Source organism: Moschus berezovskii, chromosome 27 (assembly GCF_049115385.1).
Source record: "Moschus berezovskii isolate FMDL1 chromosome 27, NW_MosBer_1.0, whole genome shotgun sequence".
NCBI lineage: Eukaryota > Metazoa > Chordata > Mammalia > Artiodactyla > Moschidae > Moschus > Moschus berezovskii.
Window position 1 is genome coordinate 25,755,164 of NC_142486.1, and position 20,692 is coordinate 25,775,855.

General features: G+C 37.8%; 1 protein-coding gene across 3 annotated transcripts in view; it reads left to right on the forward strand.

Moving 5' to 3' along the window:
* The window catches only part of SMG1 (SMG1 nonsense mediated mRNA decay associated PI3K related kinase), a 95,557-nt gene that overhangs the window by 45,793 nt on the left and 29,072 nt on the right, over positions 1 to 20,692 (forward strand). For all 3 annotated transcript variants that reach the window (XM_088833117.1, XM_088833118.1, XM_088833119.1), the window contains 20 exons: positions 201 to 341; positions 917 to 1,116; positions 2,712 to 2,908; positions 3,075 to 3,236; positions 4,263 to 4,417; positions 5,782 to 5,924; positions 6,074 to 6,275; positions 8,326 to 8,435; positions 9,152 to 9,299; positions 9,679 to 9,838; positions 10,565 to 10,685; positions 13,499 to 13,747; positions 13,876 to 14,160; positions 15,463 to 15,607; positions 15,724 to 15,862; positions 17,043 to 17,273; positions 17,383 to 17,560; positions 18,216 to 18,377; positions 18,947 to 19,164; positions 19,492 to 19,646. In XM_088833117.1, the coding sequence (XP_088689243.1) occupies positions 201 to 341; positions 917 to 1,116; positions 2,712 to 2,908; positions 3,075 to 3,236; positions 4,263 to 4,417; positions 5,782 to 5,924; positions 6,074 to 6,275; positions 8,326 to 8,435; positions 9,152 to 9,299; positions 9,679 to 9,838; positions 10,565 to 10,685; positions 13,499 to 13,747; positions 13,876 to 14,160; positions 15,463 to 15,607; positions 15,724 to 15,862; positions 17,043 to 17,273; positions 17,383 to 17,560; positions 18,216 to 18,377; positions 18,947 to 19,164; positions 19,492 to 19,646 (3,501 nt within the window). The remainder of the gene's footprint in view (positions 1 to 200; positions 342 to 916; positions 1,117 to 2,711; positions 2,909 to 3,074; positions 3,237 to 4,262; positions 4,418 to 5,781; positions 5,925 to 6,073; positions 6,276 to 8,325; positions 8,436 to 9,151; positions 9,300 to 9,678; positions 9,839 to 10,564; positions 10,686 to 13,498; positions 13,748 to 13,875; positions 14,161 to 15,462; positions 15,608 to 15,723; positions 15,863 to 17,042; positions 17,274 to 17,382; positions 17,561 to 18,215; positions 18,378 to 18,946; positions 19,165 to 19,491; positions 19,647 to 20,692) is intronic.

Here is a 20,692-nt window from a genome sequence, read left to right on the forward strand (position 1 = left end):
TTTATAGTTTTTAATTGGGTTAATTTTGGTGATTTAAGAACTTTAAATTTCAAAGTTGTAGTAATCTTTATTTTTAAGGTCTTAATTTTATCCATTTTTACTGTCAGATTTAGTTAACAAGGAAGTATTTCATTTACAGTAAGAGGTAACCTTTTAACTAAAAGATTTTGTATAATAGTGACTTTATTTTCTGTCTACAGCAATAACAATCACACAGAAATTCAAGAAATTTCTTTAGCATTAAGAAGTCACATGAGTAAAGCACCAAATAACACATTCCACCCACAAGATTTCTCTGATGTTATTAGTTTTATTTTGTATGGAAACTCTCATAGAACAGGGTAAGACCTTTCTTTGACTCTTTCATCTGGGAAAAGTACTTTAAATATATTTGAATATCTTAACCCTGTGCCCAGTTTAGAGGAGAAAATACATCAGTGGTGGCAGAATAGAAAGTAATATTCTTTTCAAATGAGTTGTTTTAAGTTTTCAATAGTAGGAGGAATTGCTGTGAAGATGACACCTGAAGAGATAAAAATGAGCTTTACAATTGATAGTAAAGGTGAAATGTGGTTGACATATAACTGATGTGACCTAGTCATCAGTGCTTTGGGGAGGGGCCTGAGGGTGTAGACATTCTGGAGACTTTTACTTGCAGTGAATATTTTATCCTGATAGCCAAACTGTCATGAGCCTATTACCCTAATAATCTGTCCACACTATACCCTCCTCTATTTCAGCCATAAAAGACCTTAAAATTAGAGGTGGGGATATGATGCTTCCCAGTTTTATAGGTTTACCTTTTTGAAGTAGGGGCAAAGTCCCATATTCCCATTTCCCTTGCACTTTGTTTTTTGTTATTGTCTTTTTTTTCTTCAAATGAAGTTGTTGTTAAATATGAAACTACTTTTTCCAGGAAGGACAATTGGTTAGAAAGATTGTTCTATAGCTGCCAGAGGCTGGATAAACGTGACCAATCAACCATTCCCCGCAATCTTCTAAAGACAGATGCTGTCCTCTGGCAGTGGGCTATTTGGGAAGCAGCACAGTTCACTGTCCTTTCTAAGCTGAGGACCCCACTCGGCAGAGCTCAGGATACCTTCCAAACAATTGAAGGTAATTGACTGCACTGTTTCAGACTTTGCAATGTAAATACTTTCAAGCTTGCGTTAAGAAATAATGGCTTTTTTTTAATCTTCATTAAAACAGAACTTTGAGAGTACACAATTTTTTCCTTTAGAACTTTATCGGTTAATCTAGATACGTTTGTTAGAATAAGCTTTTATTAAATAATTGTCGTGTTTGTTCACAAAGTTGCCAGTAGATTTGGAAAACTCAGCAGTGGCCACAGGACTGGGAAAGGTCAGTTTTTATTCCAAAGAAAGGCAGTGCCAGAGAATGCTCAAGCTACTGCACAATTGCACTCATGTCATACGCTAGCAAAGTGATGCTCAAAATTCGGCAAGCCAGGCTTCAGCAGTACCTGAACCGTGAACTTCCAGATGTTCAAATTGGATTTAGAAAAAGCAGAGGAACCAGAGATCAAATTGTCAATATCCGTTGGATCATTGGAAAGGCACGAGAGTTCTAGAAAAACATATACTTCCGCTTCATTGACTATGCCAAAGCCTTTGACTGTGTGGATCACAACAAACTGTGGGAAATTCTTCAAGAGATGGAAATACCAGACCATCTGCCCTGCCTCCTGAGAAATCTGTATGTAGGTCAAGAAGCAACGGTTAGAACTGGACATGGAACAACAGACTGGTTCCAAATTGGGAAAGGAGTACGTTAAGGCTGTATATTGTCACCCTGCTTATTTAACTTATATGCAGAGTACATCATGAGAAATGCTGGACTGGATGAAGCACAAGCTGGAATCAAGATTGCTGAGAGAAATATCAATAACCTCAGATACACAGATGACACCATTGTAATGGCAGGAAGCGAAGAAGAACTAAAGAGCCTCTTGATGAAAGTGAAAGACGAGAGTGAAAACGTTGGCTTAAAACTCAACTTTCAGAAAACTAAGATCATGGCATCCGGCCCCATCACTTCATGGCAAATAGATGGGGAAACAGTGGAAACAGTGAGAGACTTTATTTTTTGGGCTCCAGAATCACTGCAGATGGTGACTGCAGTCATGAAATTAAAAGACGCTTGCTCCTTGGACAGCAAGGAGATCCAACCAGTCTATCCTAAAGGAAATCAATCCTGAATATTCATTGGAAAGACTGATGTTGGAGCTGAAACTCTAATACGTTGGCTACCTGATGCAAAGAACTGACTTATTTGAGAAGACCCTGATGCTGGGAAAGATTGAAGGCGGGAGGAGAAGGGGTTGACAGAGGATGAGATGGTTGGGTGATATCACAGCCTCAATGGATACGAGTTTAAGTAAACTCTGAGAGTTGGTTGTGGACAGGGAGGCCTGGGGTGCTGCAGTCCATGGGTTCACAAAGTGTCAGACACGACTGAGTGACTGAATTGAACTGAAATAATTGTGTCGTATGTATTTGTTCACAAATGGGATTTGTGTGGAGAAGACATTTTTTCCTTCTAAAAATGAAAAGATCTTGTTGGGAGTTTTGTTTTTAAGTGACGGATATGCAGAGCATACTTGATAAATGTGAATTTGTGATATTATCTCCAAGAACTTCCAGAATCTTTGAAGACTCCTTTTAAATGTGGAATGTCGTCTTTGGTTGTAGGTATCATTAGAAGTCTTGCAGCTCACACGTTAAACCCTGATCAAGATGTTAGTCAGTGGACAACTGCAGACAATGATGAAGGCCACAGTAGCAACCAGCTTAGACTTGTGCTGCTTCTGCAGTATCTGGAAAACCTGGAGAAGTTAATGTATAATGCATATGAAGGATGCGCCAATGCATTAACATCGCCTCCCAAGGTTGGTTTCAGTGGGCTGGATGTTGATTCACAGCAGTTTTGTGGTCAAACCTGGCAGTGTGTGCAGAGCAGAAATCACAGTAGACTTGTATATATGCTTTATGTGTATTTCAGACGTTTCTGCCTATAATTTGAACCAGTCCTGAGCTCTTCTTTCTCTTCTAAAGGTCATTAGGACTTTTTTCTATACCAATCGCCAAACTTGTCAAGACTGGCTGACTCGGATCCGACTCTCCATCATGAGGGTTGGATTGTTGGCAGGCCAGCCTGCTGTGACAGTGAGACATGGCTTCGATTTGCTTACAGAAATGAAGACAAATCCGTCTCAGGTAAAGTGGTGTGTGTGGAGTTAGTTAAATCTGTTAATTAGAAAAACTTGGGGGTAATTCCTTTGCTATGATCTAATCTATGGACAGGGGCTTCCCAGGTGGTACAGAATCTGCCTGCCAGTGCAGGAGATGCAACAGACTGGGGTTCGATCTCTGGGTCGGGAAGATCCCCTGGAGTAGGAAATGGCAACCCACTCCAGTATTCTTGCCTGGGCAATCCCATGGACAGAGGAGTCTGGTGGGCTCCAATCCATGGGGCTGCAAAGAGTCAGATGCGACTGAGCACACAGTCTGTGGATAAGATAAGTTAAAGGTTCTGTTGATTTTTAAAGCTTTTCATTCAATATTTTTATAAAAGCAGCAACTTCCAAAGTTGCCTATTTATATTTTTTACTTAGAACATGTGAAAATATTCATTACTTATGCTTAAAGGTTGGAACTTCTAAGAAATTCATGTATGTAAGAAAACTTTTATAATGTATAGGAAAGTATAATTTATAATATATGTAAAAATATAATATTGATAACATTATGTGGGAAAAGTGCTGACTTGTAGGTGGGGTTACTAAATGAGTTCAGTTCAGTTCAGTCGCTCAGTCGTGTCCGACTCTCTGCGAGTAGAATCCAAAAATTGCAAATGTTTACTAGTTAATATCAATAGGCAATATGCAAAAACATAAAATTAGGCATTCTTTGATTCATGGTTATTTAAATTTTTGCTTTGTATTTACTTCATGTATTACTCCTAAAGATGCCACAGCTGAAATGGTAAAGTTTTTTTTTTTATTTTGTAACGATATTTGTAACAAGTGCTATTTGTTACAGTCCACCAACACCCCTCCCCCTCATATCTACAGTATCCAAAGCATTTTAGGAAATTCTAATAATGTAATTTCATAATTGTAAAAGGAATTGTTAAATAAAATTGACTTTAAATTGGCTTTAGATTGTGATCAGTAGTTGTAAATTTAGTAGAGATTTGAATTTTGAAGGTCTTTGATTTTTTTTCTGAATGGCCACTTTCAGGGAAATGAATTGGAAGTAACGATCATGATGGTGGTAGAAGCATTGTGTGAACTTCATTGTCCTGAAGCTATACAGGGAATTGCTGTCTGGTCATCTTCGGTTGTTGGAAAAAATCTTCTCTGGATTAATTCAGTGGCTCAACAGGCTGAAGGGAGGTAAGTTAAAGGAAATGGGTGATAGGAGTTCTTTAAGGTTTTTGTGTTACTGGTTGACTGTAATTAAATGTTAATTACATTTAATGTTGATTCTTAATTGATAACTTTTCATGTCAGAATCTGATACAAATTCCCCTTTATGGCCAGAGTTCTCACTCATTAGCTCTAAACTTACTCAGTTCCTGTAGGCAAACTCTTTACATACCTTGGATTCCTCTGTATATATTTAAGTGAGTTTTATCAAATATGGAAAATGTAGGGAAAATGAAGCGTTCCTAATTCTATCTCTTAGTGGTAACTGTTTTGTTGTACATGCCTTTCTAGTTCTTTTTCTTTTATATCCAGTTTTCTATCCTCTTTTCACAGAAATAGCAGTGTTTCTGGTGGTCACATGATTTTGTTTTTTCTACTCAGCAGTATTTAAAAAAAAATATTTTGCCCTGTTAAATTTTCTACAATGTGATTTTTAACAACACATTTTTTTTTGAGTACACTATAATTTAACATTCCTTATTGTCGGACAGCAGAATTATTTGGGATTTTCTTTTTACTGATCTTAATGCACCACGGCACTTAATTCTTTGCCCATGTTTGTGATTGTTTTCTTTGAATGCATTCCTGAAGGTTGATTTACTATTAATAGAAGAAAGGCTGCAGACCATTAGGCTTATGACACATACTATTGCTAATTTACCCTACATAAAAGATGGTTCCGACTTGTATCCCTAACAATAAGAATAACCCTTCCCCTTCACCTTTGTGTATATAGAGGGCCACTGAGAAACAAGAACTCTGCCATCATATTAATGAAAATGCTTGTTATTAAATTTCTTTATTACTAATTAATAGTAGAGCTTTCCTCATATGTTACTGACTATTTGTGATTCTTAAAAACATTGGCCTCTTGGTTTTTTGGTTACTGATCTGTGAGATTTTATTGTACACCAGGATTATTGATGCTATCTGACTTCTTGATCGGTTATTTGTTTTTAATATTCATTTTGGGGTTTTCTTGTTTTTGATGCCCAAAAATTTCAAATTATGGTGTCATTAGATCTGTTAACTTTTATGTGTTTCAGTGTTTATTTTTCTATTGATTCTCTGCATATATTGAGATCAAATACTTAACAATTTTTTTTTCCTGTTAGTTTATACTTTCTCTTTTCTTAAACATTTAATGATCTCTGGATTTATTTTCATTTTTTTGTGAGTAAGAATTCTAATTTTGTGCCTGCTCAGGCCCACACAAAATAATCAACTCATTGTCTCTGCTCAATTTATTGAATAACTCATTCTTTCCAGTGTTTTTAGAAATGAAACATGTGGATAATTAAAAAATAAGACTGTTTGAACTTGTGTTGAAGGTTTGAAAAGGCCTCTGTGGAGTACCAGGAGCACCTGTGTGCCATGACAGGTGTCGATTGCTGCATCTCCAGCTTCGACAAATCCGTTCTCACACTGGCCAATATGGGGCGCAATAGTGCCAGCCCCAAGCATTCTTTGAATGGTGAGCATTCCAAGTTTAAACACAAAGTAGTAGTCAAATAATTTGTACTCATGATCTTGCTATACATTTTTAGATATCTCTGCTCTTTGAAATGTTTATAACTGCTTTGGATCTCTCTTGCTGTCTCTTTATGAAATGTTTTCACTTAGGTGAATCCAGAAAAACTGTGCTGTCCAAACCAACTGATTCTTCTCCTGAGGTTATAAATTATTTGGGAAATAAAGCATGTGAGTGCTACATTTCAATTGCTGATTGGGGTGCTGTACAGGAGTGGCAGAATGCTATCCATGACTTGAAAAAGAGCACCAGTAGTACTTCTCTCAACCTAAAGGCTGATTTCAACTACATAAAGTAAGGATTTCTTTTCAGTTACGAATTATACTTAACCTCATTAAAAAAATTTTCCGTAACTTTATTTAAAGTGTTATTTTATGGCAGAAGAATATTAAAATTGTTTATACTTATTATGACAAGATGCTTGTAGTTCTAATAATACTGCCATTCTTAAAATGACTACAATGAGAAATCAACATTAGAGGTGAGGAGGATATTCATGCAATGGGAAAACATATTTGTATGTTGAAACAGTCATTTGGGATTGATTCTCAGAACCTGTTCTAAAATCTTAATGAGATAAAGAAATTTGTCACTGCTTTAGAAAGGATAATACTTGATAACATTGTTTCTAAATTAGGTGTGAATATATCAAAAACATTTTTTATAAAGAGGACAGAATTTATGACATTTGTAAATTAAACTCCCTTATTTTCTTCTTCCTTTTATTCCTTTGAGCATTTATTCATATCTTAATTTGAAATTTGAGTACAAGTTGTGTCCCAGACCCTTGGCTGGGATGATAAGGGTCGTTAGTCTTGCCATCAGGGAGCTCTCTAGTGAGTAAATGAGTTAGTGGGTAATTTCTCCATTGAACATGTGTATACTGAGTACCAGCCAGTGGGGTGTAACACTATGTACAACAGACACACATTCTAACCCTTGAGGAGCTGACCTTCTAGTGAGGAGTAGACACAGGCAGACTTAAGTTGGGAAAAACCATCAGGATGTCATTTGAGCACAGACTTGAGGAAGCAGATCTCTTGCAAAGATGATAGACTTGGAGTGTTCTGGAAATGTCTGGGAGGCCACTGTGGTTGGAGCTGAGTGAATAATAGGCGATAAGGGTAGAGAAGTAAGATTTTGACTCCCAGTAAGATAGAAAATCTTAGGTGGGATTTGAACAAGTGTCTGACTTACTGGCTCACTCTGCTAGATTGTCAGCACGCTGGAGGTGAAGGGCTAGGGTGGGAACATTTGGCCATTGAACTGTGGGGTGAAGGTACAGAGAGGAAAAAGATGCTATTAATTGAAGTAAGAACACACAGAAGACAATGAAATTTTTCCTGAGGTGTCCGTTATTAGCTGAAAGTACAAGGACATGATAGAGCATAGTGGGGACACAGCAAACCTGCCTTTGGAGAGGATTCAGACCCTGTGGTGGCAGAAATAATAAGTGTGTTTGTTGGTCAGCACACCAAGACAGTTCATTAATGCCAGGTGATTGCAGCTCACCTGAGATTCGTTAAGGTAGAAGCAAGCACAATCATTTCCAGTGCTGTACTCAGGCTGAGTTCTGAGGGAAGTGGTACAGTGAGAGGGATAGGAAAAGATGAGAGATCAGTGGAGAAGAGGGAATTGAGAAACTGTAAGTCCTCTTGTTGGTTAGATAGTAGCAGTAATAGGAATGGGAATAAAGTGAGAACGGATCTGAAAGTGGCAGTGGATTGCTAGGATGATAAGGCCCTCATCCTGGCCTTGAAGCTACAGACTGACTATCGGAAGGAGTTCCAGGGGTATACCGTGTTCAGGTCAGGTTAGGAGAAGGGAAGGAAAAATTGTTTGAAAGAAGAGGAACAGGTTCTGTAAAACAGTGGAAAAGTGAGAAAAGGAGGGAGGCCAGCAAAGAAAGAAGGCAGAACTAGGATATCAGATTGAGGCGGTAAGATAGGAGGCCTCCTGGGGCTTATGCTTTAGATGAGCAATGAGGTCAGGCAGGGGATTTAGTGGTAGCTTGGGAAGAACTGGACGTTGAAGTTTCCCCCTCAGAGCTCTGCTGTTAGTATTTTGGTCGGGCCCTGAAAGATAACATGCTGCAGAAAGAGAAAGGAAATGTGGAGGATTGAGTATGCTAAAGAAGTATCTGTAGCTGTGAGTTTGTGGTTTGCACATTAAGATGGTAGTTGCATCTTCAAAATAAAAAAATAAAATGGTGGCCTGTGAGGAAGGAACTTCATCACAGGAATTCTGTGTAACTGCTCCCTTTTCTATAATTTGTTCTATTTTTTTGAATGGCTCCACAGCCTGGAGAGAGTGTAATACAAGCTAACCAGTATTTTAATTACAGATCACTGAGCAGTTTTGAATCTGGAGAATTTGTTGAATGCACTGAACAATTAGAATTGTTACCAGGAGAAAATATCAGTCTACTTGCTGGAGGATCAAAAGAAAAAATAGGTATTTGAGATAATTTTAAAATTAAGTATTTTAATGAAATGTTTGGCTTAGTATACTGAAGGGGAAAATCTGAAAGTTTTTGTACATTTATTGGGGCAGACAGAGTGTGAAGCAGTAAATTAGGGCTGTTCTCTTTACATCTGGCAAATATAAAACAGTTTAATTCAAATTAAGCAAACTAAAAAAGGCTATTGGAATACTTAGAGATCTATCTAGCCATTTTCTTTGAAAAAGTACAAGTAGTGTTTAAATATTTTTCTTGCTTCACATCTTAATCTGGTTGATTAATTCTTTATTATAACTCGAACATTTTAAAAAATGTAGTACTGAAGTTAAATATGGTGAATATTTTATGTGTTAACATTGATCTGCTGAATTCAGTGTTTGCCCCATTAAGTAGTAGATTGACTTACTGATTTTTGAGTCTTTGAAAATGAACTCATTTTGGGAGGTCTGAGGTATTATTATATGTGAAGTATTTTTATACTTTTTAAAATACTTTTTTAATGCTGTTTTTATGCTTCACATAAAATAATACCTCAGACCTCCCAAAATGCTATCAGAAATGCTTGATCATAGTGTCTGAACTTAAATATGAACTTAAACATGAAAGGAGGTATTCATTGGTGATTGTTTTTTTAATACTATCAAGGTATCTTGTCATTCTTACACATTAAAAATGAACTAACTGAGTGGAACCTGTTTGATTTTTGTAGATATGAAAAAACTGCTTCCTAACATGTTAAGTCCAGATCCAAGAGAACTTCAGAAATCCATTGAAGTTCAGTTGTTAAGAAGTTCTGTTTGTTTGGCAACTGCTTTAAACCACATCGAACAAGATCAGAAGTGGCAGTCTATTACTGAGTAAGTTTAATCCTAAGGAGGTAAATATGTATTACGTGTACCATATGGTAAATGTGTGTAATTTGGTGGGGGTGAGGCAGTCACCAGATCACTGCAGTGGTGGTCATGATAGCTTCATTTTAGTTGTAGAAGTTGTAGGTTGTGTAAATGGTGCTTGCAAATATACAGAGGTTGAAACTAAAGAACGTTAAAAATTTCATATCCCCAAACACAAATATCTTGACTTGCTTATGTCATTTTACTTAAAAGCAAGCAGTTCCTTTTTCTTTCCCCACTTTGGATGCCAGTGGAGTAGCATCTTATCACACTGCTTTATCCCTTCAGTGGTTACAAGTTGGAAAATCTTTTTTGTTAATTCGCAGCAAATATTTTGTTTCAGAAATGTGGTGAAGTACCTGAAGCAGACCTCCCGCATAGCTGTTGGGCCACTGAGACTTTCTACTTTAACGGTTTCCCAGTCTCTGCCAGTCCTAAGTACTTTACAGCTGTACTGCTCTTCTGCTTTGGAGAACACAGTTTCCAACAGACTTTCCACAGAGGTGCGTATGTGTACATTTTTAACCAGGATATTCCTCTGACCATCAGTAGGCATTAGTGTGGGCAGAATCTATTTTTCAAGTTTTTTTTTAAAGTTTTAAAAATAACATTTGTAGCATTTTTGGACAAGCTATTAATATTAAATCCAGAAATCTAAAATGCTGTTTTCAGGCAAATTTTCACTGGAGAAATATATGAGGAAGATGGAACATAAGAATGGCTAGTTAGTTGCTTAATTTTTTTTCTTCTTTCCTTTCCTCCTTTCTTTTTTTGCAAGAGGAGTTGATGATGAAAATATATACCAGATTGTATAAATTTCAGATTTGTCTGAAAAGAAGACACAGTGCCGCCTCCTTCAAACAGGATGAAGTTTAACCAAAAGTGAACCCTTCCCAAGGAAAATAATCCTTGAGAATCTTTTTATGAAACGGTTGTTTTATTTTTTCTGTAACTTAGCTTTTGCTTTATAGAAAATAACCCTTTTTATATTAAAATATGACCACTTTATTATAAATGCATTGATAAATTGGACTTAATAGTCTGAAAAAAATATTTTTGCTTTTGGAAAAACAAAGGTTTTTTGTCTTTTTCCCTTGTGATGATTAGAAGATACAGTGAAGGTAGAGGAAAGTTTAATAGATAAATCTAGAATAGATCTGAAGTAGCTGACCTGTGGGGTCATAAAAGGATTCTTTTTACATTAAGTGATTTTGACTTTTCTCTGGCAGGACTGTCTTATTCCACTCTTCAGTGAAGCTTTGCGTTCATGTAAACAGCATGATGTCAGGCCATGGATGCAGGCATTAAGGTACACGATGTATCAGAGTCAGTTGTTGGAGAAAATAAAAGGTAACTAGATTGTTTTTTTTAATAGCTTTTTTGAGATATAGTTAAACATTTTGAATGTATAGTTCATCAGTTTTGACCTCACGTGCGTAGCCACCAGTACAGTCAAGATACAAAACATTTATGTCACCCCCAAAGGTTTCCTTATGCTGCTTCCCAGGTATTTCTCCTGTCTGTCCTGTCTTGGGCAACTGCTTATTTGTTTCCCATCACTGTAGATTAGACTTTTCTTTACTAAATTTTTTAATAAATTGTGCGTGCGGTATGTTCTGTGTCTGACTTCTCTGGCTCAGCATTTTATTTTTTAAGGTTCCCTGTGTTGCATGTGTCAGTGTTGCCATCCTTATACAGTTGGGTATATCCATTGTATGAATTCACCATAGTTTTATCTGTTGATCCTTTAACCGATATTTGAGTTGTTTTCAAATTCAAGCTATTATGTATAAAGTTGCTATGATATTCATGTACAGGTCTTTGGTTGGGCATACATTTGCCTTTCTCTTAAATAGCTAGGATTGGCGTTGTTGGGTCATATGGTTTAATCTTTGAGATAGTGCAGCCGTTTCTTATACAGTGGTTGTATATTTTACATTGCTTCTGACATCTGTGTACTTGCGATAGTGGGTCTTTAGTTTCAGTCACTGGAGTGAATGAATGTACAGTAGCATCTCATTGTGGTTTTATTTGCATTTTCCATATGATTAATGATATTGAGCATCTTTTCATTTGTATAGTGGCCATTGTATATCTTATAAGTATTCAACTCTTGCCTATTTTTAATGAAGATTTATATGTTCTGGATATTCAAATTCTTTGTCAGCTATACCATTCCATGAATGCTTTAAATAATTCAAATGAATACAGAATTAACATTTGTATAAATATTTATGTCTCATTTTTAAGAAAGAAACATCATGTTGAATGGATATTACAAATTTCCTTTTGCTGTAAAACAGAAAAGTTGACAGAATTCTGTAAAATTTGTCAAAAATGTGGTTGTCAGAGTTATTGAGTAAATTTGCTGTTAAATTTTAAGTCAGCTAATGCTGGGATATGGACTTGTACTGCAAGGTGATTACTGGAAACTCTTATTCACCAGGACCCTCAGTGCCAGATAGACCTAGTTTTGGATCATTTGCCCAACACTTACAAATCGTGGAACCTCATGGCAAGTCATAAACTTCTGAATCACTTTGCTTTTCAGTCATGGGGATTGCCCCGCTCAGATTCTTGAAAGGATTGACAAGGTATATAAAACCCTTAGCACAGAGCATGACATATAGTAGGACTACAAGTATTATCTCCTTTCTCATCCTTCCTATACTGAATAAGTTTCAAAATTGAGAAGGAAATATCAGTAACCTAACACAGAACTTCACTCTTCCTCACATTTCTTTTTTTATTCAGCAAACCCTTATCAAAATAATGTGCTTTGTGCCAGGTACTGTGCTCTAAGTTGGGATGTAATGGTGAACAAGACAAGCCTGTTTTCTGCATTCCTAGGCCCAAAGGGATTCTGAAGTCTAGCAGGGAAAATTGTCATTAAGCTAGGAACAGCAACATGGTGTGCTGACTGGAGGTGCATGTACATGGTGCTTAAAATAGCACAACAGGGCCACTAATTTAATCCTAGGAATCAGAAAAGGAATTGGGGAGGAAGTAACATTTAAGCTGAGAAAGAAGGTGGACTAATTTAGTTAGAGAAAACACCATGTGTGAAGGCCACCAGCAGTAATAAAAAATTCTTAGGGGACTCGGTTCTCATCTAAGGGAGAATGGGAAGAGATGAAGCTGAATGAGATTGAGATTAGAGTGGAATGCAAGCATCAGTGCCTTACAAGCCAAATTTAGGAGTTAGGGAAGGAATGAAAGGGAAATTAAGCATTCAGATGTACCTTTGTATAAGATCAGTTGCAGGTTGAAGAATGAATTAGAGGCTAAGGCAGAACAGCAGAAGTCCCTGTGAAAGGTAACCAAAGTAGTGACAGTAGGGACAGAAAAAAGCTGATGTGACGTGAGGGTTTGACAGTAAAGACTAAGATGACTGCCAGCTTGCTTCTCAGGTAGCCAGGTTGATCATGTGCCTTTACCCAAGAAGGAAAACAGAGAAGGAAGTAAGAGATTTGTTGGAGGGTGGTGGGAAATGGATTCCATGGGACACAGGTTAAAGTGCCTTTGAAATACCCGAGTATAGGTGACTAGACTGGTAGGCAGGTAGGACTCTGATGTCAGGTCTGAACCAGAGATAAGATTCAAGAGTCATCAGCATTTGTATGGTAATTGAAGCCATAGGAGCAGATGATACTGTCCAGGGAGAGTATGCAGAGTGAGAAGAGTAGAGAGCCTGGGATCGACCCCAGGAGCCCCAATTACAATGGATGGGTAGTGGACGAGAAGGAGACTGAGAAGCTGATTCTTCAGAAAGGTAGGAGTAAACCAGGAGAAAATGGCATGCTGGAGGGCAGAGGGTCCTTACTCAAGAAGTGGGGGGGATGGTCTAGCCTTATCCTCATCCCCCACATGTTGGCCTAGGCTCTTCACTAGGTGCAGAAACTAAAAAGTTAATTTCTTAGACTGGACGATTTTTACTTTCATCTACTCAATTGTATACATTCATTTTAACAAACATTTATTGTTCGTTGTGTGCCAAGCACTATGCTAACTCCTAGGGATTCGAAGATGATGAAAAATGAGTTCTCTTTCTTTACGGAGGAAGTGGGAAAGAGAATAATTGGGGAAGGAATTTTTGACCATGTTTTTGTGCTTTCTGGGATTAGACCAATGTGGGACTAATAAAACATTTTATTCTCTTGCAGAACAAACAGTTCCAATTAGAAGCCATCTCATGGAATTAGGTCTAACAGCAGCAAAATTTGCTAGAAAACGGGGGAATGTGTCACTTGCAACAAGATTGCTGGCACAGTGTAGTGAGGTTCAGCTGGGAAAGACTACCACTGCACAGGATTTAGTCCAGCACTTTAAAAAACTATCAACTCAAGGTCAAGTGGATGAAAAATGGGGGCCTGAACTTGACATTGAAAAAACGAAACTGCTATATACAGCAGGTTAGTACAATAATATGTGACTATATACTAAAAATCATGTGTATGAATGTTACTCTGTATGGTGTAAGGCAGTAATAGAAAAGTTGATTTGTTTACTTCTAAGAGCTGGTGGTTTGATCTTTTTATAGGCCAGTCAACACATGCTATGGAGATGTTGAGTTCCTGCGCCATCTCTTTCTGCAAGTCTGCCAAAGCTGAGCATGCTGTTGCCAAGTCAATTTTGACATTGGCTAAATGGATCCAGGCAGAATGGAAAGAAATCTCAGGGCAGCTGAAACAGGTTTACAGAGCTCAGCAGCAGCAGAACTTCACGGGTCTTTCTACTTTGTCTAAAAACATACTCACTCTAATTGAACTACCATCTGTTAATACGATGGAGGAAGAGTATCCTCGAATAGAGAGTGAATCTACAGGTAGAATTTGTTTTAATAGCTTTAAAATGTTAATTTTAGAAGTTATTTCCCCTGTTTTAAAGTTTACAATGTTGCGTGTGTGCTCTGTTGTGTCTGACTCTTTTTGACCCCATGGACTGTAACCCACCTGGCTTCTCTGTCCATGGGTTTTCTCATGCACGAATACTGGAGTGGGTTGCCGTTTCTTACTCCAGGGGATCTTCCCAAACCAGGGATTGAACCTGCGTCTCTTGTGTCTCCTGCATTGGCAAATGGCTGACTATAATTTGCCACAAAAACTCTCTGTGGAAATTTAGTATATTATATTGCCCAGAAGTGACTCAAGCACATTTGTTTAGCATCTGACACCACGTGGAAGTCACTGAACTCAAGCCTCCCAGGCCATACTTCCCAACTCCCAAGTTCATGGTGCTTTTATGGACTTAGATGTTTTTGCTGGCAGAAAGGTCCTACCTGTGATATTTAAAATTCTTCCTCATACTGGGAAGAACTTAACACAGATGTAGAATGGTGGCCTCTGATCCTGTTGACTGGTGAAGCACAAAAACTACAGAGAGGTTCAAATTTCACATCGTGACACTAGTGTTACTTACAGAAAGGTACTTGACAAATAGAGTAGTTAATTCATTCAGTGTTTCAGTGCCCGTTATGGTAGGCACCATTGTCCAGACTTTACAGATTGAGAGATAACTAAACGTTTTGCTAAAACATTAGAATTTTGTTCATGTTGTTCATTTTGATGTTGTGAATCTAGAACTATAGTTACTTAGGTTAGTCTAAGTAATTCTAATCTATGTACTATAGGTGTCTTTATTTGTAAGGCATATGGCTTGTTATCATTATAAATCTTCATATTGGCAAGTGGCACTACAGCAGGAGATTTCTTCATTTCTAAATTGGGGATAAAGATATTACTTCATGAATCTCTCATTGAATCAAATTGTCTACATATTATTTTTGCCAGAACTTTTAAGCTGAATCTAATTGTGAGGAAATGGCCAATCATATCCAAAATACAGGATACTCTACTACACATGTGACACCTGAACTGTTTGTAAAGTTCAGTGTCATGAAAAACATTGATGTGTTTTACAGGAAGCTTACTTGAGAAGCTGAGTGATTGATTTCAACATATTAGCCTTTCAGAAAAGCATAATACAAATGTGTGCTTTATCAAATTATGTACCATTATAATGTTACAGGACTTAATGGCCGATGGCAAATTCCTAAAATGTAAATGAGAATGCTGTTAGAAATTTATGAATGTGACATTGTTATTTTTTTTTTTCCCCATCATGGCAGTACATATTGGAGTTGGGGAACCTGACTTCATCTTGGGACAGCTGTATCATCTATCTTCAGTACAGGCACCTGAAGTAGCCAAATCTTGGGCCACATTGGCTAGTTGGGCTTACAGGTGGGGCAGAAAGGTGGTTGACAATGCCAGGTATGTATGTTAAAATGTAATTTATTTAATACATTGCAAAATAGAGATTTAAAATGTCTGCTGACATGGCAAAGCTTTGGTAGCTGAAATACTGATGACTTGTTTTATTTTTATAGTCAGGGAGAAGGTGTTCGTCTGTTGCCTAGAGAAAAATCTGAAGTTCAGAATCTGCTCCCAGACACCATAACCGAAGAAGAAAAAGAGAGAATATATGGTATTCTTGGTCAGGCTGTGTGTCGCCCAGCGGGGATTCAGGCAAGAAAAACATGATACAGTATTTTGGGGGAAATAGTGTTCTAAATAGCATAAACCTGATTAAATATTTCAGATGAAACTTTGATAAGATGAAAGTGAATTAAAGTATTTTTCTAAGAATAATGTGATTTCTTGAGAAATCAAGTCATTTCCTTAGGGTTCTGTTAAAAAAGGTGAAGTTCTTTTTTATGTAAAATAGATTTCCCTTCTCACTGCTGTTCTGATCAGATATTAGGTTCTTATCACTAGCTTAGAAGCTTTTAAAAATATGCCCGTGTCTAAGCTCTACCCCACATATTCTGAATGGAATGTTTGTGTATGTGTTGGGCATAGGAGGGTTTATGTAAGTTTACTAGGTGATACTTAAATATACAGTCACAGCTGAAAACCAGATGACTAGATAGTCTGTATGATTTATTCCCTTCTCTCTCAAAAGTCTATTAGTTCTAGAATGTTACAAGTCTAATTTAGTTGTAGACTTTAGAAGTGTTAATTTTACTTGCTGAGCTAAAACTGTTGACTTAGTCTTGTTCTGCGGAGAAGGCAATGGCAAGCCACTCCAGTAGTCTTGCCTAGAAAATCCCATGGATGGAGCAGCCTGGTAGGCTGCAGTCCATGGGGTCCCTAAGGGTCGGACACGACTGGGCAACTTCACTTTCACTTTTCACTTTCACACATTGGAGAAGGAAATGGCAACCCACTCCAGTGTTCTTGCCTGGAAAATCCCAGGGATGGGGGAGCCTGGTGGGCTTCTGTCTATGGGGTCACACAGAGTCGGACACGACTGAAGTGATTTAGCAGCAGCAGCAGTCTTGTTCTAGACTTTGGCATATATCAGTGTCTGCCAAAGCTGGTGTTAGGTACGTGTGCAGTACTATTAGAGAGGATCAGGTAATTCTCTGCAGGCAGAATATTATATTGTAACTGAAGCGTTTAAATTCCCCAAATCGAAATCTTTAATCTTTGCTAAATGCCTATATCCTTCTTCATTAGCTACGTTAGTAAATATATCTTAAAGAGAAGCATAGTAACATTTATTTAGCATGTTTAACACTAAATGTGGAGTATTTTGATCTTTTGTAAATGAGAAAATGCTTTCCTATATTAGGAATATCATGTACCTTTCTCCTTTTTAAAAGTTGTGTCCCCCAATGGCATTTTTTGCCCTGTTTTTCTTTAGGATGAAGATATAACACTTCAGATCACAGAAACTGAAGATAATGAGGAAGATGACATGGTTGATGTTATCTGGCGTCAGTTAATATCAAGTTGCCCATGGCTTTCAGAACTTGATGAAAGTGTAACAGAAGGAGTTATTAAAGTGTGGAGGAAAGTTGTGGATAGAATCTTCAGCCTGTATAAACTGTCTTGCAGCGCATATTTTACTTTCCTTAAACTCAATGCTGGGCAGGTAGGTAGCACAGTATTCCGTTATGAAAGTTGATTTGAAATTTCTTTTCTAGTAGATGAAAACAGTATTTGGAATTGTTTTATTTTTTCCACTTGTCTCTCATCCTTAGATTCCTTTAGATGAAGATGACCCTCGGCTCCATTTAAGTCACAGAGTGGAGCAGAGCACGGATGACATGATTGTGATGGCCACGTTGCGGTTGCTCAGATTGCTTGTGAAGCATGCTGGGGAGCTTCGGCAGTATCTGGAACATGGCTTGGAAACAACACCTACTGCGCCATGGAGAGGTGATGGTCTAAATAAAATGTTTCAGGGAAAAGTACTTCTGGGTAGAAGGTAATAAGAAAGTTGAAACATAATAGTTCCTTGGATTTCCCTGGCAGTCCAGTGGTTGAGACTCTACACTTTCACTGCAGGGGTTGTGGGTTTGATTCCTGGTTGGGGAACTGAGATCCCACGTGCTTCATGGTGTGGCCAAAAAAAAGGTCCTATATGTTTACTGTTTGAATGTGTTACGAAATAGCTAAATTAGTACAGACGACACTGTGGACTGCTTGTTATACCACTTCCCTCCCACCTTTCAGGGACATGGAAAGCTGAGAGGCAAAAAGCTTTTAATATACAAAAGGAATTTTGGAGAGAGTGATAAGAATGTTTCAAAAAATTTCATATCCCTTTGAAAAAGTTGTCTATGTCTGCCTTCTTTTACAGGCTTTCATAGAGAATATATTTCTGTATAACGTTTTGAATCAGGATTTTGATTACAGCTCTGTACCCTTACTAAGCCTGCAGATCAAGAGCTATAGTTCTTTGTTATCCCAGGGAGAAATTTGAGGCTACTAGAACTAATGGCTGACATATATCAAGTTTTATCCTTTTTTCTCCACCATGTTGACTGTTTTTTTTTAATAACTTTAAAGTATTTTTCTTCTTACCCTGAAGGAATTATTCCACAGCTTTTCTCACGCTTAAACCACCCTGAAGTGTATGTGCGCCAGAGTATTTGTAACCTCCTCTGCCGTGTGGCTCAGGATTCCCCGCATCTCATACTGTATCCTGCAATAGTGGGCACCATATCGCTTAGTAGTGAGTCACAGGCTTCAGGTAAGGAAGGTTAAAATACTACTACTTTAAATTAGTTTGCAAACACTGTTTATTATGTAAAATTTTTTGAGCTTTATGTTCCATGGTTGATAAGAGTTTGTGATTTTTTTTTTCCCCCAACAATAATAATAGTACCAATAATAATACCATTTATGGAGTGAGTAGCTGCTGTGTTTGGCAGTAGGATGTGTGCTTCACGCTGTATCTTCAGTCGCGAAATAACTCACCAGGGTTTGGAGAAACTGAGTCATTCTCAGTTCATTGAACTAACTGGCAGATAAGGATTGAAACCAAGTTCTGAACTCTGGCTTGGCAAACACTATTTGTTGAGACTCATCTATTATCATTTCCCCCATTTATCTTTTATTAGCTTATAATATTAATAAGTATGGAAGCTCAACTTGTAAAAAAGCATAATATCCATGATCCTTGGTCAGCTGAGTGCACACGTGCAAGATGAGTTAAATGAGTGCTCTGGAATCCAATACATGATAGATGTTTTTCCTAACTCAGCGTATGCACATGAGAGAAACGGCCAATGTATACTGTATTCTCCCACTTCATTATAGGAAATAAATTTTCCTCTGCAATTCCAACTTTACTTGGCAATATTCAAGGAGAAGAACTGCTGGTTTCTGAGTGTGAGGGAGGAAGTCCTCCTGCTTCCCAAGATAGCAATAAGGATGAACCTAAAAGTGGACTGAATGAAGACCAAGCCATGATGCAGGACTGCTACAGCAAGATTGTAGATAAACTGTCCTCGGCAAACCCAACTATGGTGTTACAGGTATAGAACAGCTCATATGTTTTAAAATAAATTTTTATTGTAACCACTCCCCTCTCCTCCCAAAAAAACCCACCTAAAAACAAAACCCCTAAAGCTGTTACGGAAATTATAGATAAGGAGCAAAGCTTTTAAAATAGTCAAAGTTGGTTTTATAAATCTGTACTGAAAGAATCACTGACTGGGGTTCTGATAGAATCACTGACTGGGGTTCTGTAATTGGATAATAAACAAAAGATGCGCCCATTTCACTTGAAATTTGCAGTGTTAGCAGAACTGTGCTGTGTTTAGACTTACAGATGAGCATATTTGGATGTACTGTGTGTGCAGGTTCAGATGCTTGTGGCTGAGCTGCGCAGGGTCACTGTTCTCTGGGATGAGCTCTGGTTGGGAGTTCTGTTACAGCAGCACATGTATGTCCTGAGACGAATTCAACAGTTGGAAGATGAGGTGAAGAGAGTCCAGAACAACAACACCTTACGCAAGTATGTTTTTATCAACTTATACTTCAAAAACATAGCTGCCCCTTATTAATGTAAAATGCATATAAAGTTTGCCATTTTAACCAGTTTTAAGTGTGCAGTTCAGTTGCAGCAAGTACATTTACAGTGTTGTGTCCTGTTCCAGAACTTACCCATCCTCCCAAACAGCAGCTCTGTACCCATTTAATAGTACTTCCCCATCCTCCCCTAACCTCAGCCCCTGCTCACCACTTGTCTGCTTTCAGTTTGTATGAATTTGACTATTCTGAGTACCTTGTGTGACTGGAAACATACAGTATTTGTCGTTTTGTGTCTGGTTTGTTTTACTTACCATGTTTTGAAGGTTCATTCCATGTTGTAGCATGTGTCAGAGTTTGCTTCCTTTTTATTGCTGAATCACATTCCATTGTATGGATGTGGGTGTGTGTGTGCGTGTGCGCTAAGTCGTTTCAGTCCTGATCAACTCTTTGCGACCCTGTAGACTGTAGCCCATCAGGCTCTTCTGTCCATGGGATTCTTCAGGCAGAAATACTGGAATGTTGCTATGCCCTCTTCCAGGGGATCTTAATGACCCAAGGATCAAAACCTGCATCTCTTATGTCTCCTGCATTGGCAGGGGGCTTCTTTATCACATTTTATTCATGCACTCTTCTGTCAGTGGACACTTGAGTTGCTCCTCTCTTTTAACTCTTGTAACCAGTGCTTCTGTCAGCACTGGTTTACAAGTATCTGAGTCCCTGCTTTTAATTATTTTGTGTGTGAGCCAGTGAATTTGCTGTGTCTTATGGTAATTCTGTGTTTAACTTGTAGAAAAACTGGTAAACTGTGCACCAGGGTTCCAGTTTCTCCATATCCTCGCCAACATTTACTGTTTTGTGTCTTACTGATAGTGACATCCTAATGGGTGTGGAATGGTATCTTTTCATGTGCTTATTGACCATTTGTATATCTCCTTTGTCTGTTTGAATCTTTTGCCCATTTTTGAATTGAGTTGTTTTATTGTTGTTGGAATTTTAGGAGCTCTCTAAAAATATTCTGGATTTTAATCC